Genomic DNA, 19,658 nt, shown 5'->3' with positions numbered 1-19,658 from the left:
TGTCACACCGTACGATGATAGCAGAGCCCAATGGAAAGGAGAAAGACTCTTCTTTCCTGGCAAGGATTCAGCCAATGGGAAGTCATGAACTCTTTGTTTCCTGAGCCCTCCCAACTCCCTTTCCTCCTCCATGAAAGGATGCTCCTTCCATTGCTCTCTTGGGACTTGCACATGGCTCACCATGGTTGCAGACCTTGGATTGCAATTCTCTGCTGACCCCAAATAAACCCATCTTTTCTGGAGAAATATCTGACAGTCTTATCTGTAGGGGCAGCCCAAATGTCCATTGATGGATGAATGGATAAATAAAATATGGCAAATACATACAATGGAATACTATTCAGCCTTAAAAAGGAAGAAAACCTTGTCACATGCTATAACATGGCTGAACCTTGAGAAAATCACACTAAGAGAAGACATGGGGCTTCCCTGGAGGTCCAGTGTTGAGACTTAGCCTTCCAGTGCAGGGGTTGGGGATTCAATACCCACGTGCCTCATGGCCAAAAACCAAAACATAAAACAAGTAATATTGTAACAAATTCAATAAAGACTTAAAAAAAAAAAAAGAAGGCAGTCATAAAGAGACAAATATTGGATAATTCTATTTGTTTATGTGTTGCTGAAGGGAGCATGGATGATTCCATTTGGATGAGGTTTTTGAATAGTCAAATCCACCTAAACAGAAAATAGAATGGTGGTTAGCAAGGCCTGGGAGTTGGGAGGGAAAAAGAGTATTGTTTAATGAGTATAGAATTTTAGATTTGCACAATGAAAACATCCTAGAGATCTGTTTGCCATCAATGTGAACATACTTAACGCTACTGAACTATACCTTTAAGAATTTCCACCTTAACCATTTTAGTTATGTGTTTTTTACTGCAATACAAGAAATGAAAAAGTATTACTATAATGTAAAATTTGAGGATTTTATATTCTGAGAACTAGTTTGAATCAGAACCAAAACAAACCAGGGGACAGGTTAGATCTGGTCCTCAGGTCAACTTTGGTTGATCATTGGCTTAATGCAATCCAACTTACCCTGTAATCAGCATGCAGTCTTCACATATTTAACCCGCCCCCCACAATCTTTTTTATTAGAGTCATTGAATGTTACAATTGTAAGTGGCCACAGAGACTTGGTCATTTTGGAGGGTAGGAGTGGGGGCCTGGTGATGTGTATTTTCCAAGGTCAAAGAGGTAGTTAATGGCAGATTTAGACGTTAGCTGCCTCATTGCTATTTGGAGTTATCTATAACAAAGGTCCATCTAGTCAAGGCTATGGTTTTTCCAGTAGTCATGTATGGATGTGAGAGTTGGACTGTGAAGAAAGCTGAGCATCAAAGAATTGATGCTTTTGAACTATGGTGTTGGAGAAGACTCTTGAGAGTCCCTTGGACTGCAAGGAGGTCCAACCAGTCCATTCTGAAGGAGATCAGCCCTGGGATTTCTTTGGAAGGAATGATGCTAAAGCTGAAACTCCAGTACTTTGGCCACCTCATGGGAAGAGTTGACTCATTGGAAAAGACTCTGATGCTGGGAGGGATTGGGGGCGGGAGGAGAAGGGGATGGCAGAGGATGAGATGGCTGGATGGCATCACCGACTCGATGGACATGAGTTTGAGTGAACTCCGGGAGTTGGTGATGGACAGGGAGGCCTGGTGTGCTGCAATTCATAGGGTTGCAAAGAGTCAGACACAACTGAACGACTGAACTGAACTGAAGTGATAGATTCTTAATGTTCATGTAAACAACTTTTGCTTTAACGGGAGGTGAATGCAGTAGTTAATTCCACAGGTGCTGCTATAAATACACATTGAATTAAACTCCCCTAGTAAGTTACACGACTGAGCGACTTCACTTTCACTTTTCACCTTCATGCATTGGAGAAGGAAATGGCAACCCACTCCAGTGTTCTTGCCTGGAGAATCCCAGGGACGAGGCAGGCTGGTGGGCTGCTGTCTATGGGGTCGCACAGAGTCGGACACGACTGAAGCGACTTAGCAGCAGCAGCAGCATAAGTGACTTAGCATTAGCAGCAGTAAGTAGTCACGTGGTGCTCTAGTCCTCTGTGCCTTTAGGCTTGGAGTTGGGAAAAGAAAGGACAACACTGATTGCAGAACTCACTTTACAGATGAGCTATTGTGCTAAAATTGGTTTATATGTGGTTTTACAGAAGTTATTTAAGTAGAGCCTAAGATTTTGTGAAGTATTTAAAATAAGCTCATTTAATACTAGTCTCCAGAAATGTTACCTTGGCCCACCTAACTACTTAAGGGATCTGTGTAAATTTGCTCCTCTTCTTTACAGCATTAATTAACATTTAAAAAAGAAGTAATGTTTTTTAAAAATTCAACAGTAAATTTTAAAGATCTTATAGGCTTTATTCAGTGATTCATGAATTTGGCAGCATCCCATCTCATAGATAGAAAGAAGCTCCCAGGCATTGTACAAAATTAAAGAACTTTACAGGCAGAAGGGAGTGGGACCTGGAAGTCATACTAGCAGAAAGTGAATTGGTTGTGACAAGGTCACTTTCCTTTAGGGGATGATGTGGGTCTGGGTGTGTCGTGTCATGACATAGATATATCAGGCTGATTATCTCACTAGTGCTGACCAGGTGATTCCTTGATTGACTGGTTTAAGATTCCAGTTCCAGGAGAGGCTGACATTATAAGTCTCCATTTGGTGATGTGGAGCTAAGCATTAATTGACTCCATTTTAGGCCTGTTGTCTTATTTTTAACAGTGACAACTTAAAAGACAAACCATTATATGCCAAATGCCTGACTTTCTAGGGGTCACCAAAGAGCGAAGGACATAGAAAACCCAATTCAGCAGGTCAGGATCTAAAATTAAACCATGAGTGAAATGCAAGAGGCACAGCATTCATTCTGCTCTGTACTGTGAAGCAGGACAAGGTAGTTTTGCCTGGAATGACAAAAATTGGTATACTAAACAGCTTTTCATTGTCAAGAAAAATTAAGCTTTAGAAGTGTTAGGGGAAGCACACTGACTGAAACCGCCCACCCTGGCCAGGCACCATAGTAACTATTTGCATGACTTGTTTTACAACAGGAGGTCCTGGTAAGGAACAGGGAACTAATAAGCCACCACCAACCAGAAGGGTTCGGTGTCTGACCACCTCCCAAAATCCTTCTGTCTGGCATCCATGTTGGCTGAACAAGGCATGCACCACCAGAAGGACTCTGAGTCAGAATGACTGGCTAAAGACAACCTGGAAATTAATCCCATCACCATAAAACCCGAAAGCAGAGCATTTCTCCTGGGTTCCCTTACCTTGTTGCTCTCTGCTCGGGTGCCTTCTTCCAATAAAGTTTCTTTGTCAGCACATGTCTCCTCCGACAGTTCTTTTCTGAGTGTTAGACAAGAGCCCGTTCTTGGGGCCCTGGGTGAGGGGGCCCCCCTTTCTACAACAGAAGTTGAGTAGAAATGACAACACAATCCATAAAGTTTATGTGATATTCCAGAGTTTAGAAAGCATAAACATTAATGCAGTGCATGAGCCTAGGCAATATCTTAGTTTAGGAGGAAAAAAGGCTTAAAAGACCTTCTTGGGACAATCACATAACTTGAAAATGGACTGGATGTTAAATACCATCAGGGAATTGTTGTCTTAGATGTGGTACTGGTATTGTGATTTCTGAGGCGAATGTTCTTATTTTTTTAGAAGACACAGGCTGAAGTATTTAGGGGTGATTGATTTTGATACCTGCAATTTATTCAGACAGTATAACAAAAAGGTATCTCTATTTTCTGTATATTTGAACATCATCATAAAGAATTGGGGTGAGGGGAGCAGAGGATATTTTTCAAAAGTTCCTCTGCTAAGGGCACTGTGAGGACCTCCTGAGCTATCAGTAGCTTCAATTTATAGTTTGGTTTTGTAGCGCTGTTTCTTTTCCCTGCTGCAGCGAGGAACACTGTGACCCAGGAACAAGCAGCTCTTAATCACCCTTAAGTCAATAAGATTCAGCTGCAAGCTCCCCGAGGAGGTAAAAGTCCACACCTGATATAATCTGCTTTACATTCCTACGCTATTACACTTGGCACGTTCACCTTCAAATTGCAAAGTAATTTGTTTTGCATTTTCCCGCAGTTGTATCTGCATTCGGAGGCCCAGGCTGAAGGCATTTCTTTCTGGCCCGTGAACACCCAACCACTCATTGTTGAATTCTATTTGCATCTGTCTATACTTTAAAACACTTTAAAAAACAATGAATTGCATCCTGCAACTCAAAAATGAAAACTTGGGGAAAAGCTAAGAATAGTAATCTGGTGGTATTTGGTCATCACTGTAAGTTTCTTGCTGCCTAAGCTTCCCTGGTGGCTCAGACAAAGCGTCTGCCTGCAATGAGGGAGACCCGGGTTCGATTCCTGGGTCGGGAAGATCCCCTGGAGAAGGAAATGGCAATCCACTCCAGCACTCTTGCCTGGAAAATCCTGGAAAATCCCATGGGGAGGAGCCTGATAGGCTACAGTCAATGGGGTCGCAAAGAGTCGGACACGGGTAAGCGACTTCACTTTCACTTTCACTGGCCTACTAGGATAGCGCAGGCTAAGAACCGCCACCACGCTTCCATTTAATTTAGCAATGGGCGGCTGATCCGGGAGCTGTTCAAGCTATCTGCAAGTTAGCGTCTGGTCTAGGACAAGATAGCCTGCATAGTGTCAGAAGGGCTTGTGCGGAGGGCGAGTGGGGCAAGGACAGGGGCCGGGCCGGGAGGGGCGTAGCGGGCCGCGACACCTCCTTTACCAACACGGCCTCGCCGGCGGGGTCCGGCCATCTTGGTAAAGGCCAGAGCACCGGCCAGCCCGGGGCTGCCAGGTTCCCTGGCGGGGCTGCCAGATTCGAAGGTCACAATGAGTGAGTGATCTGGCGACGTGGAGCGGAACCTAGCTCGGCCAGGGTCCCGCGCGGCCTCGGGCCGCCGGGTGGGCTGCGGCGCCTGCTCGGCCTGGGATGGTGAGGCGGCGAGCGCTGAGGCGCTGCCTGCAGCTGCTGGCGCCCTTGGCGGAGCCGGCGCGGCGGGGCCGGGGGCGGAGGAACTCGGGCGCCGGCCTCCGTGGCCCCTCCCGCTGTGCTGGGGCGCCGTGGCCAGTAGCCGAGGAGCTGCAGCAGCAGAAGCGGCGGCGCGCGCGCCCGACCGCCCCCCGCGCCTGGTGAGCCCACGCCCCGCGCCCGCCTCCCTCCCCCGCGCTTCGCTCAGTTCCACTGCGCGATTCGGCTGGCTTCCTCTAGGTCTCTGGGAGGAGCGGTCCTCACGCCCCGGCCTGGGGCTGCTTGGCCTCTTCGGCGGAGTAGAGCGGGCTGTGGGTGGATTCCTGCTCCCGAGCCCTGCCTCATTTCGGAGATGCTGCGCTTTTGAATGGTAGGGCTTCGTTTGAATTTGTGCGGAGCCCACATCTCTGCGCTGCGTGTTTTAAGAGCCACATAGTTTTTTTTTTTTTTCCCCCGTGCTTGGGAGAGTAGCCGTCTCTGGGATTTGTTATATATAGGTCCAAGCTTCTCTGCAGTTCACGAGGTAGCATCTTCACCGACTGGAATATATGTGGGTGTCTTTTGGTGTATGTAAATGAGTGGTTAGACAACTTCCTTAGAACAGTTTATTTCTGCTTCACCTATAGTACTTACTTCTGAAAATTCGTTGCGACAGGTTTCTCCCCATTTATTTTGAAAGTTAACCACGGAAAGGAAACGAAGAGCTAAAGTTTGGAGCAAGGTGCGGCGAGGTGGTAGAAGACGGTGCTTTCTTTTTTTGTTGTTTTTGTTTTTTTGACCGTGCATTCTTGTTTTCTGTTCGGTGGTTTGTTTCTCAAGTTGAGTGTTACTGCAGGCTTTTCAAAACAGGTATTCAGATAATTTTTACCCCCTCCTTTGACTAGAACTCGCTATAATCTTGGTAGTTGAGATCAATACGTTTCTACAGGTTTCTCAGTCTAATGCATCATATCTCTGTTGTACCTGGAAAATTCTAGTATGAGAAAAGTTAACCTTTAAAACGTCACTTGATTTTTGGTTTTTCCTTTACTGCAGTTGTTCTGTATATGTTAGAATATGACTCACCTGGTTTACTTTGGCTAATTAACATCAAGTGTTTGCTAGTTGATAATTCTGGTTAATTATTGAGAAAGTGATTCTTGAAATACAGCTCTCTGAAAACTAAGAAATAATTTCCATCTTTGTTAAGAATGAATATCTAGCAGTTCCATTTCTATTTTCGGTTTCATTGGTTTTGATTTAGCCTCAGACATCCATATTGTTTAGGAAGAAGTTATGTAATGTTTAAAAAGAAAGGATTACCAGTTTCCCACAGTAGTCTGATTTTGTTGGAAGAAAATTTCAGTCTGTTAGAGAAGAAATTTAGGTCTTGTTTAAAATTTAAGAGTGCTACTGACTTCAAAATGTTTTAAGTTAAGTGAAAATATAGTCACAATTTTCTGATTTTATTTAATTACATTCTGCAGGTCTTCCTGCTGCAAGAATTTTGTAGTCTCAAAGAGACGATAATACTTAGTGTATTTCTCATACTCTTATTTTCATTCAGCGTCTCACATTTCATATTGCAAAATTTAATTATGAAATTAATTCAGTTATAACTATATGAAGGACATTTTAATACAAGCATTCCTTCGTAGGGTTAGGGTTTTAGTTATACTTTCTATGATAGAGTCATCTTGTATGAAAAGGGTGTTATGTTAATTTTGAGTATTAGTGAACTTGGGAAATTGGGGCGATTTTTAAGAACATTTTTGTCTGTGTTTGAAAAAGTATTGCTTGACTTTAATTTGTTGTTTCATTCTGCTTTTTCTTTGTAGTGGTAGACAGCTGTAATTATAGTGAGTTTTTCCATTCCATTCTATTCTTTTTTTCTTTGTAAATTAGAATATGCCTGTAAGTGGTTTGTGTTGATCTGGAAATTTTAGATTGAAATGCATACAGGTAAGAAATGTTTTCATGGAAGTATTACTGGGGAAATGAACTGTGCCCATAATTAATGAGCACACAATTTAGGCTGAAGGCCTGAGGTCATGCGTAAAACTGGTATTTAAAGAATTACCCATGTGATTTCCAGTCTAAGTCAAATCGTGTACTATTTTAGATGCTAGAATACTGAAGACTTCTACCTTGCTATATTTATAGTGCTTTCCTTGACTTGTCTTTTGAATTTAATAATCATTAATTGTGTATTTAAATATTTTAATTAACAGACTTTGTGATAGATTATGCATGAACTTATACATCTCAGGGGCAGTATTGTTACATCAGAGATACAGTCTTTGCCAACTCAGTTGTTTAAATAATGTATTGTTGCAGAAACTAGAAATCGAGAAACCAAGCACCATACTCGGAGAGTTGGAGAACTCAGCGCTGGTGGGCCCAGAGGAGTTAACACTCCAAGGTCTGAGCCCTGAACAAAGGGGTTACAGAGTTTTTATAGACAGACTATAGTGAGCAACACTAGCTGCTAACAGGCTGGTTTAAACTAAGGGGTTTTGCGCGCGCACGAACAGCAGTCAAGATGGGGAGGGGATGCCTGACCTTTACATGGACAGGCGTGATTAAGTAGGTTTCCAGGGGCTGTGCAGTTGCAAAGAGCAGAACAAGGGTGAGTGAGATGAGCTCCAGTCCCCACTTTCTGAGACTCTGTGACCTACATGATCCAGACTTTGCAAGGAGCAAGCTGAGTTACAGAGGCAGAAGGAGCAGGAGATTATGTAAAATTTTAACTTTTCCTCTTCATTCTCCCCTCTTGATGCTTCTATCATTCATTGTAGAAAGCATCATCTCATGTTTTGGTAGGACATTCAGAGCTCTCCATTGTTTAGGGGGCTATATTGAGCTATTACCATATGTAAATTTATGGATTCAATCCGAGAAGTTATGATCCTGATAATTGTATTGAGGATACAAGGGCCAAAAAAGAGCACCGCAAAGAGCATAAAGAGAGGACCTGTTAAAGGGAGATGCCACGATCCTCAGCTCCAGATATTGTTTCAGTTATCCCAGGAATTAGCTAGTTTCTCCCTTAGCTGTTAGGCCATGTCTCTGACTATTTCTGATTGGTTACATGCTGCTTTTAGCAGCGTCTTTCATTCAGGAAGAGGCAGATTCCTCCCTTTTTGGCTGTCAGTAGGCCTAGCTCTCTCCTACTTTATAAAACCACCTGAGCCAGGAAGTCTAGTTGGTCCTGTAGTGAAGACAACAGCAATAATACCAATTAGGGTTAGAGGCCAGGTTTGACAGTGAAAATCCATCCATATTTTGATAGCTGGATCCTAAAGCTTCGGCTGTGTGTTGACCAGCCAGCTGCTGGAGTGTGACTGGAGCAAGACTGAAGGATCCTCGGGCTTCTGCCGTGTGTTGACTAGTCAGCTTTTGGAGTGACTAGAGCAGGGCTCAGCGTCCTTCACGGGTAAGGGCTGTTGTCTTTGGAACCAGACCTTGAGGAGGTTTTGGGGGGTCCTGAACTGCTTTCCAGGTGTCTTCATCACAGGAAGTCACTGCCTTCTTGATTCTGGTGTGGTGGATCCAAGGAATGACACCTATAACTTTAACAGCAGTAGGGGTTGCCAGGACAACCGTGTGAGGGCCTGTCCAAACTGGCTGAAGTGGTTCCTTGATCCAATCTTTAACCCATACCTCATCTCCTGCTGATAGGGATGAACCCAATTGCCCAAAGGAATGGGTGTCCTTTCTAAGGTTTCTCGGGCAATTTGGTGGAAGACTTTTCCCAGGGCCTGGAGGTGTTGGGACATCTCCAGGTCAGCTAGTTGTTGGTGGTCTCCCTTGAGACCATCTCATCCTTGAGCTTTTCTATCACTGGGGGTGGTCTCCCGTATAAGATCTCACAGGGAGAATAGGGCCTCGGGGTGCCTTTACGGAGGGCGGTGAGAGTCCACTGAGTGATAAGGCAGCTTGTTCCAGCACTGTCTGGGTGTTGGCCGGGGGTATTCTTGTTGTACTACTACTTGGGGAAACAAACCTAACAAGAAAGTTAAAGATATATGGCCAAAAGATTAATAGAAGTAGGAAAGCTGCTGAGGGGCTAGCCAGGAGAACCAGGTCCAGACACTGGTTTGTAATATTAGTGTTTGTCTAGGTATGAGAAGATGCAAGAATTTGGACTCATAAAAATCTGTACCTGAAAACATCTGACTATCTGAAAGTCTGTTTTTCTGGGGTTTTCCTGGAGCACAGAGTGCCTTATTTTTTGTCTCCACCCTGAACTCCTTTCAAGGGGGTGTTGAAGGTCAGCATCTTATAGTGGTCATGATTTAATCTTTGTAAAGGCAGTTGGCAAGGGCCACCTTCCAGTCAGCAGCGCCCTTTCATAGCCACATATTTGACTATGTTTTGGGGCATTTCGTGGTCATTGTGTCCCACGGTGCTAGGAAGTCTCATTCCCAGATCTAACAAAGATTCCGTTGACAGGCCACTCAATGTGGTGTCACTAGACCAGGCTTGGTAAGTAGCAAAAGTCTCTGGACCATACCTGTCTTAGTAGCCTCTTGGTCCAGGAAAATATTTCTTCTTGTTGCTTCTTCCCATATCTAGTTACATTATTACAATTATTGATCTCATATGGAACTGCATACCAGCATTTTATCACAGGCTCAGTCACACATTTGGTAACATAAGAAATAATCTTCTGAAGCAAGCTACATAGAAAATAATATCAGATCAGATCAGATCAGTCGCTCAGTCGTGTCCGCCTCTTTGCGACCCCATGAATTGCAGCACGCCAGGCCTCCCTGTCCGTCACCAACTCCCAGAGTTCACTGAGACTCATGTCCATCGAGTCAGTGATGCCATCCAGCCATCTCATCCTCTGTCGTCCCCTTCTCCTCCTGCCCCCAATCCCTCCCAGCATCAGAGTCTTTTCCAATGAGTCAACTCTTCCCATGAGGTGGCCAAAGTACTGGAGTTTCAGCTTTAGCATCATTCCTTCCAAAGAAATCCCAGGGCTGATCTCCTTCAGAATGGACTGGTTGGATCTCCTTGCAGTCCAAGGGACTCTCAAGAGTCTTCTCCAACACCATAGTTCAAAAGCATCAAGTCTTCGGCGCTCAGCCTTCTTCACAGTCCAACTCTCACATCCATACATGACCACAGGAAAAACCATAGCCTTGACTAGATGAACCTTTGTTGGCAAAGTAATGTCTCTGCTTTTGAATATGCTATCTAGGTTGGTCATAACTTTCCTTCCAAGGAGTAAGCGTCTTTTAATTTCATGGCTGCAGTCACCATCTGCAGTGATTTTGGAGCCCAGAAAAATAAAGTCTGACACTGTTTCCACTGTTTCCCCATCTATTTCCAGGAAGTGATGGGACCAGATGCCATGATCTTCGTTTTCTGAATGTTGAGCTTTAAGCCGACTTTTTCACTCTCCACTTTCACTTTCATCAAGAGGCTTTTGAGTTCCTCTTCACTTGCTGCCATAAGCGTGGTGTCATCTGCATATCTGAGGTTATTGATATTTCTCCCGGCAATCTTGATTCCAGCTTGTGTTTCTTCCAGTCCAGCGTTTCTCATGATGTACTCTGCATATAAGTTAAATAAACAGGGTGACAATATACAGCCTTGATGAACTCCTTTTCCTATTTGGAACTAGTCTGTTGTTCCATGTCCGGTTCTAACTGTTGCTTCCTGACCTGCATACAGATTTCTCAAGAGGCAGGTCAGGTGTTCTGGTATTCCCATCTCTTTCAGAATTTTCCACAGTTTATTGTGATCCACACAGTCGCAGGCTTTGGCATAGTCGATAAAGCAGAAAGATGTTTTTCTGGAACTCTCTTGCTTTTTCCATGATCCAGCGGATGTTGGCAATTTGATTTCTAGTTCCTCTGCCTTTTCTAAAACCAGCTTGAACATCAGGAAGTTCACGGTTCACATATTGCTGAAGCCTGGCTTGGAGAATTTTGAGCATTACTTTACTAGCATGTGAGATGAGTGCAATTGTGCAGTAGTTTGAGCATTCTTTGGCATTGCCTTTCTTTGGGATTGGAATGAAAACGGACCTTTTCCAGTCCTGTGGCCACTGCTGAGTTTTCCAAATTTGCTGGCATATTGAGTGCAGAACTTACACAGCATCATCTTTCAGGATTTGGAATAGCTCAACTGGAATTCCATCACCTCCACTAGCTTTGTTCATAGTGATGCTTTCTAAGGCCCACTTGACTTCACATTCCAGGATGTCTGGCTGTAGGTCAGTGATCACACCATCGTGATTATCTGGGTTGTGAAGATCTTTTTTGTACAGTTCTTCTGTGTATTCTTGCCATCTCTTCCTAATATCTTCTGCTTCTGTTAGGTCCATACCATTTCTGTCCTTTATCGAGCTCATCTTTGCATGAATTGTTCCTTTGGTATCTCTGATTTTCTTGAAGAGATCCCTAGTCTTCCCCATTCTGTTGTTTTCCTCTATTTCTTTGCATTGATCGCTGAGGAAGGCTTTCTTATCTCTTCTTGCTGTTCTTTGGAACTCTGCATTCGGATGCTTATATCTTTCCTTTTCTCCTTTGCTTTTCGAGTCTCTTCTTTTCACAGCTATTTGTAAGGCCTCCCCAGACAGCCATTTTGCTTTTTTGCATTTCTTTTCTATGGGAATGGTCTTGATCCCTGTCTCCTTTACAGTGTCACGAACCTCATTCCATAGTTCATCAGACACTCCATCTATCAGATCTAGGCCCTTAAATCTACTTCTCACTTCCACTGTATAATCATAAAGGATTTGATTTAGGTCATACCTGTATGGTCTAGTGGTTTTCCCTACTTTCTTCAATTTAAGTCTGAATTTGGCAATAAGGAGTTCATGGTCTGAGCCACAGTCAGCTCCTGGTCTTGTTTTTGCTGACTGTATAGAGCTTCTCCATCTTTGGCTGCAAAGAATATAATCAGTCTGATTTCGGTGTTGACCATATGGTGATGTCCATGTATAGAGTCTTCTCTTGTGTTGTTGGAAGAGGGTGTTTGTTATGACCAGTGCATTTTCTTGGCAAAACTCTATCAGTCTTTGCCCTGCTTCATTCCATATTCCAAGGCCAAATTTGCCTTTTACTCCAGGTTTTTCTTGACTTCCTACTTTTGCATTCCAGTCCCCTATAATGAAAAGGACATCTTTTTTGGGTGTTAGTTCTAAAAGGTCTTGTAGGTCTTCATAGAACCGTTCAGCTTCTTCAGCGTTACTGGTTGGGGCATAGACTTGGATTACTGTGATATTGAATGGTTTGCTTTGGAAACGAACAGAGATCATCTGTCGTTTTTGAGATTGCATCCAAGTACTGCATTTCAGACTCTTTTGTTGACCATGATGGCCACTCCATTTCTTCTGAGGGATTCCTGCCCGCAGTAGTAGATATAATGGTCATCTGAGTTAAATTCACCCATTCCAGTCCATTTCAGTTCACTGATTCCTAGAATGTCGACATTCACTCTTGCCATCTCTTGTTTGACCACTTCCAATTTGCCTTGATTCATGGACCTGACATTCCAGGTTCCTATGCAATATTGCTCTTTACAGCATCGGACCTTGCTTCTGACACTAGTCACATCCACAGCTGGGTATTGTTTTTGCTTTGGCTCCATCCCTTCATTCTTTCTGGAGTTATTTCTCCACTGATCTCCAGTAGCATATTGGGCACCTATTGACCTGGGGAGTTTCTCTTTCAGTATCCTATCATTCTGCCTTTTCATACTGTTCATGGGGTTCTCAAGGCAAGAATACTGAAGTGGTTTGCCATTCCCTTCTCCAGTGGACCACATTCTGCCAAATCTCTCTACCATGACCTGCCCGTCCTGGGTTGCCCCACGGGCATGGCTTAGTTTCATTGAGTTAGACAAGGCTGTGGTCCTAGTGTGATTAGATTGACTAGTTTTCTATGAGTATGGTTTCAGTGTGTTTGCCCTCTGATGCCCTCTTGCAACACCTACCGTCTTACTTGGGTTTCTCTTACTTTGGGCGTGGGGTGTCTCTTCACAGCTGCTCCAGCAGAAAATAATATAGCTAGCAGTTATTAGTAAGATTACAAGTAAGAATTTAAGTCAGGAACTTTCACTGGGTATACTCTGGTATACCCCAGGTCATCTGACTCAGTTAAATGATTATAGCCAAGTGTTAATCTCCTGGTTGTACATCATGGAGCATCTGACCTTTATCCAAAGACTGGTTACTGAGATAAGCTTTAGAAACAATCTTAGAGTGTCCTTTTTAATAATGTAATTAAACCTTTTAGCAAATAACAAGGAAATATCTCAGAAGTGAGTCTTAGTAAGCACAGACCTTAATTAACAAAACTAGAATATTCAGTGAAACATAATTTTTTTCTTTTTTGGAGAACTCATTGTGAGGACATTAACACTGTAGCCAGGGAAGGCTTTAACCCATCAGATAAAAATGTCAGGGAGCCAGGAAAAGCCAAGATTTCCCATAGCCCTGGCTCTTTGATTTTCAGCTGTTGTTTATCCATTTTTAATTTCCTGATTTAGGAGCAGACTGTTGCCATGTTTTAAGGACATCAGGATAGCAAAAATCTAACTGTGAGGGCTTATATATTTTTGTTGAAGCAGAATGAGCTTTGTCTCCATGTACCATAACCTTAACTAATGTTTATTTACTTTACCAAAGTAACAGAAAGATTTTAAAAACAAATATAAATCACTTAAAGGCAAAGAAATTAATAATCTGTTATCAAAAGCTGCATTCTAAGAAAACTTTGTTCTCTAAACAAAGACCAAATTCCAGTCTGGTACCAGCTTACTGTTAATAACAAAATTGGTTTATCTGCTTAATTTTAGAAAGTCTTTTCCCTAAATCTTGAAGAACTAGCAGTATTTTTCTAAAGGCATGAGAGTAAAACCATAAAAAGGATGTTTAAAATCTGATTCTATTGCAATTGACAAAAGAAGCCTGGTCATAACACTTTAAGATGATAACTAGAATTATAATTGACCATATTTTATCAGGGCATATCAGAGCTATATGAATTTCACGTAATTTTAGGATATCTGTATTAGTAACATCAACCATACAGTATAACCTGAAAAGATTTATCATCCCTTTAACGGTACTTCCCATGTGATTTAACGTGTCCAATCAACCAAGGTAGCTTAAGTCTCAGGGGCCCTCTGAAGCATCCCAAAGTTAGCTAAAAGTCATTTAGGAAGTTTTGTCAATAAATGTCAAAAGGATTTATAACAGTCAGGTAGGATCATATAAGTTACTGTGAAATAATAGTTATTTACTGTCACACAGAGTTGGACACGACTGAAGCGACTTAGTAGTAGTAGTTAGCCAAAGTTAACAAAAGATTTCAAAGGTAAATATAGAATGGATCAATTAAGAGGTAAACTTAAATCTATAATTAAAAGCAGTTCAACATCTGAAGAGAGTATGTCCTCTTAACAGAGAGAAAGGCCGAATTTAAGTTTTTGCACCAGCTTGCTTTAAACTCATTTAGGTAAATTTAATTAAATTTATTTTAAACTTAATCCTACCCATGCACAAAACATTTTTTCAGGGTCCACCTTTCACATACCTTTTAACCACTTTCTGTAACAGCCACCTGTAAGTCAGACCTACTTTCTTTTCCCTTTATAAAATGTAATTTTTTTATATCTTCTTTATTAAAAACATACATCCTACTTCTTCCTTATTAGATTAGCAAACAAACATTAATACTAGATATTTAATGTTGAATATTACCCAGTTTATGTGACTCTGAAATTTATTTGGATTAATTTTTCTTGTATTTAGAATTGTTTGATTTGTAAGTGCTTACTTTTCTTTAGGCCAATTAAATTAGAACTCATTTACAACTTCAACAATATCAGAAAAAAAAAAACAAAAGACATACACTGAGATATAGATAAATCCAGACAGTCAGAGATCTTATAGTTTTCTGTTTGAGATTTAAAATACCTCTTTGACTACCTTTTTTCCTTGCTTGAAGTTCTAATTTGCCAAAGGCTGAGGTCTCAGGCAAAGTTGGCTGTGTATTTCAAGGACATGGAAAGGGTCAACTTTAAGCTTTTCCCTAGGGAAGCCTTTTAACAAGCTAGTTGTTTTTAATTTCAAATGCAAAAAGAATTGGTTTTGCAGTTTCCAAAAAGAAAAATTTCTTTCACTCCATTCAGTCAGCAATCACGCACTCAAAATCATTCAGAAGCTATCACAATACTTCCCTTCTCCCAAGTCCCCAGGTTTCCTTAACTGTTGCTTCCTTCCTGGGAGCTCCAAGGAGATTATCAGTCACAATACTTCCCTTCTCCCAAGTCCCCAGGGTTACTTAACTGTTGCTTCCTTCCTGGGAGCTCCAAGGAGATTATCAGTCACAATGCCTCCATTCTCCCAAGTCTCCATTTCTCCCTATCTAATGTCTCCTTCCTGGGAGCTCCAAGGAGGTGATAAGTCTCTTCTTCTACCCGTTGGGGTAGGAACTGACTGGGGACTGGCCCCAGGATCATACCTGATTCTGTGGCCATTCCTGGTGAGTTGGTCCGTCCCTCCAGTGAGTCCATTTGGGGCTCGGCCATCTGGAGAGTCGGGACACCAGTCTGAAAGAGAACCCGGAATACCATCAGGCGGCATGCCTCCTCATTCGTCTTGGGGTTCCTTCGCTCCAGCCCAGCCAAGCCACCAGTCTGGCGGCTCAAGGGGTTGGCATGGTTGGAATCTTGCTGGGGCCTCCAGAAATGTTGCTGAAACCACTAATCAAGAAACCAAGCACCACACTTAGAGAGTTGGAGAACTCAGGTTTATTACGCTGGTGGGCCCAGAGGAGTTAACTTACAAGCTCTGAGCCCTGAACAAAGGGGTTACTAGCTGCTAACAGGCTGGTTTAAACTAGGGTTTTGTGCTCGCGTGGGACCAGCAGTCAAGATGGAGAGGGGATGCCTGACCTATACACGGACAGGCATGAATAAACAGGTTTGCAGGGGCTGGGCAGTTGCAAAGAGCAGGACAGGGCTGAGTGAGATAAGCTCCAGTTCCTAGTATTGTTAAGTCCCCACTTTCTGAGACTGCGTGACCTACGTGATCCAGACTTTGCAAGGAGCAAGCTGTGTTATAGAGGCAGAAGGAGCAGGAGGTTACCTAAAATTTTAACTTTTCCTCTTCAGTATTATAACTTCATAATTTACAAAAACTCTTTCAAGTATTTTTTTTAAATATGTTTACATTTAGTTTGGTTTTAGAGACTTACATGAGATTATTAATGCCCTTCCACAGATGAGGGGAACAGGAAACCGAGAACCTGGGAGATTTGAGTGATTTACCCGAGGTTCCTTAGCCTAGTAGCCCTGGCCTTAGGCTCAGTATGTGTATACGCTGCTGCTGCTTATTAGAAAGGGGTACCAGTTGAAGCCAAGGTAAGAGTGGTTTGGATCAGCAAGCTTTGGTCAGCATCACAGCCATAAGTTGTACCCTTAAAATGGTAGTACCGTTGGCTATTGGGGCACAGGGCAGGCATCTAGATGGATCAGCATAAATTCAAAAGTGACTGAAAATCAACTCAGTACAAGCCTGCTACCTGGAACAATTCATCTTTCCCCTCTGAGGCAGCAGATTTTCCTATTTATTTAGTTTGGGGGCCTTCCCAGATTAAGAGACAGTGGCATACTGTTTGAACAATATATGCCTGTGCTCATTTGTAATGTCTCTCAGCTATAAGAATGAATTTGTCAGAATACACACCAAGATTTCTCATTTTTCCGGCACCGCTTATAATGGGGAGATGCTTGTTTTGCTTAAAAAAGACGCTGATGCTGGAAATACTAGACAACAGCAGTAATTAGTTTTGAAAATTGTTTTCTGTATTTTGAAGATCCTTCAGATTACAAAGGTGTTTGTTTTCAAATTACTTTGTTCATTCTTTAGGTTGTTTAGAGAGTTCATGAAAAGTACTGCTGTGTATATTGTGCTGTTGTATGGCTGAAGTAACTAATAACAAAGAGTTTCTGAGCTCAGAGTTCTATTTAAAACTTGAAGCAAGTTTATCTGTTTATGAGTTAAACTATGTGAAATATCTCCCATGAGGTGAAGTAAAATGTGTTACTTATCTCCCCATGCTGACCACAAGCTATGTTGGTTCTAAGTGTTTCTGAGCATAATTCTGATGAGAATATGACTAATAAGCTGTCCAGCCTCTTTCACCAGCCAACCCTGGACCCTTGGAGTGCTATGTAACTCTCTGGCCTAACTTGTTTCTCCTGTAAAATAAAGAGGTCACAAAGGAATGACTTGGGTCATGGAATGCTCAAGTTACAAAGGACCTAAGTATATGGCTGAGTCCAACCACTTTTACAACCCTGGACCCTTGCAGTGCCATGTAACTCTCTGGCCCAGTTTGTTTCTCCTGTAAAAGAAAGAGGTCACAAAGGGATGACTTGGGTCATGGGGTGTTCAAGTTACAAAGGACCTAAGTATATGGCTGGGCCCAACCTCTTTTAACTTACAGATTTCCTGTTTCTACCCCAGAAAGTTTTAAGCCTCTTATGATACCATGGAACTGAAACATCAAAATTAAACTTTTCCACCATCTCACAGAGATGAGGGTACAGCCCTCCCTGACTTATGATGGGGTTGTTGGTGGTGGTGTAGTCACTAAGTTGTGTCTGACTCTTGTGACTCCATGGACTGTAGCCCATCATGCTCCATGATGGGGTCACATTCTCATAAACATAAGTTGAAAATACCATCATTTGAAAATCCATTTACTATGCCTGTCAAACATGATAGCTAAGCTTAGCTGTCTTTAAGTGTGCTCTGAACACTTAACATTGGGCTTCCCTGGTGACTCAGATGGTAAAGAATTTGCCTGCAATGCAGGCAGTGTGGGTTTGATCCCTGGGTCAGGAAGATCCTCTGGAGAAGGGAATGTCAACCCACTCCAATATCCTTGAGTGAAGAATTCCATGGACAGAGGAGCCTGATGGGCTACATTCTATTGGGTCACAGAGTTGGACATGACTGAATGACTTTCGAGTACTTACATTAGCCCACAGTTAGACAAAGTCATCTGCCACAAAGCTTATTCTATAATAAAGTGTTGTATATCTTTTATAATTTATTGAATACTAGTGAAAGTGAAAAATAGAATGGTTGTAAAGATATGGGTCATTTACCATGGTAATTGCTAGCCAGCGACCCATTCTCCTTTGGGAACTGTGGCTTGCTGCTGCCTATCAAGGCAAGAGGATCTTTTGGTCCACATATTACCAGCCCAGGAAAAGATCAAAATTCACCATTCGAAGTAGGATTTCTACTAAATGCATCATAAAATCATAAGTTGGATCATTGTAGGTTGGGCTTCCCTGATGGCTCAGTGGGTAAAGAATCGACCTGTAATGTAGGAGAAACAGGAGATGTGGGTTTGATCTCTGGGTTGGAAAGATCCTCTCAATGAGGGCATGGCAACCCACTCCAGTATTCTGGCCTGGGAAATCCATGGACAGAGGAGCCTGGTGGGCTGCAGTCCATGGGGTTACTAAGAGTCAGGCACGGCTGAGGACACGGCACACACACAAGTCGGGAACCATTTGTACTTTAAAACTGTTGTTTGAATTTTGATTCCTTTTTCATTGTTTCTTCATATAGTGTCTCAGTTTTATACATATATATGAAATGTCTGTTATATATAAATGTATGTGTGGCTGGCAGAGCCCATTTTTGGACTGGGTGAATGGTAATCCTGGTGAACTTGTTGAATATCACCACAGTGAAGAATTTGACATACACTTGTGATGTTCTCAGCAACGTTTTCTTGGTTAAGCATGATTATATTGAGCTTTGTAATTTCTTTTTTGCTTAGCTGCCCAAATATCTTACAATCATACTTTATAATAATGGTGGTGATTTAGTCACTCAGTCGTGTCTGACTCTTTATGACCCCGTAGAGTGTAGCCCTCCAAGCCCCTCTGTCCATGGGATTCCCCAGGCAAGAAATACTGGCGTGGGTTGCCATTTCCTTCTCCAAAGAATCTTCCTGACAGAGGGATCGAGCCCACGTCTCCTGCACTGCAGGCATACTCTTTACTGCTGAGCCACCAGGAAATTACCCTTTTTAATAATGCTCATCTCCAATTTCATATAAACTGTCTACGTTCTAATACATTTTATTGAAGACATAACTATGCATGTATATGGTACCCTGAGGCCACAGAGTGATCAGTCTTCAGATTATCCCAGGACTGATGGAGTTCCCAGGATATAGGACTTCCAGTGCTAAAACTGGGAAAGCCCTGGGGTATTGATCCTCTTACCTGAAAGTGTCTCTTCTTGGGATTTAATTAAAAATTCTTCAAATTGGAAGGATAAAATGCCAAGTAGTTGTATACTGCTGCTGCTGCTAAGTCGCTTCAATCGTGTCCAACTCTGTGCGACCCGATAGACGGCAGCTCACCAGGCTCCCCCGTCCCTGGGATTCTCCAGGCAAGACCACTGGAGTGGGTTGCCATTTCCTTCTCCAATGCATGAAAGTGAAAAGTGAAAGTGAAGTCGCTCAGTCGTGTCCGACTCTAGCGACCCCATGGACTGCACACTACCAGGCTCCTCCGTCCATGGGATTTCTCAGGCAAGAGTACTGGAGTGGGGTGCCATTGCCTTCTCCGAGTTACATACTAGATGAACTCAAAGACATATT

At 42.6% G+C, this 19,658-nt stretch overlaps 2 protein-coding genes across 6 annotated transcripts in view; one reads left to right on the top strand and one right to left on the bottom strand.

The window, feature by feature from the left end:
- Positions 1-19,658, top strand: part of NAPEPLD (N-acyl phosphatidylethanolamine phospholipase D) — a 92,363-nt gene that overhangs the window by 29,363 nt on the left and 43,342 nt on the right. The window contains exon 1 of one of the 4 annotated variants that reach the window (XM_024990874.2): positions 4,311-5,180. The exons of 1 other annotated variant lie outside the window; for it this stretch is intronic. In XM_024990874.2, coding sequence (XP_024846642.1) covers positions 4,981-5,180 — 200 coding nt within the window. In that variant the 5' untranslated portion in view covers positions 4,311-4,980. 4 annotated transcript variants of the gene reach the window in all.
- Positions 595-19,658, bottom strand: part of ARMC10 (armadillo repeat containing 10) — a 123,694-nt gene continuing 104,630 nt past the window's right edge. Inside the window, exons 7-9 of one of the 2 annotated variants that reach the window (XM_024990384.2) lie at positions 15,486-15,573; positions 3,297-3,427; positions 595-675 (exon numbers count right to left, since the gene is read on the bottom strand). In XM_024990384.2, coding sequence (XP_024846152.1) covers positions 610-675; positions 3,297-3,427; positions 15,486-15,573 — 285 coding nt within the window. In that variant the 3' untranslated portion in view covers positions 595-609. Of the gene's footprint in view, positions 676-3,083; positions 3,428-15,485; positions 15,574-19,658 lie in introns of those variants that run through there. The other variant, XM_015468863.3, reaches the window with a different exon arrangement.

The sequence above is a fragment of the Bos taurus genome, chromosome 4 (assembly GCF_002263795.3).
Source record: "Bos taurus isolate L1 Dominette 01449 registration number 42190680 breed Hereford chromosome 4, ARS-UCD2.0, whole genome shotgun sequence".
NCBI lineage: Eukaryota > Metazoa > Chordata > Mammalia > Artiodactyla > Bovidae > Bos > Bos taurus.
This window is presented reverse-complemented; position numbering and strand designations above follow the sequence as displayed.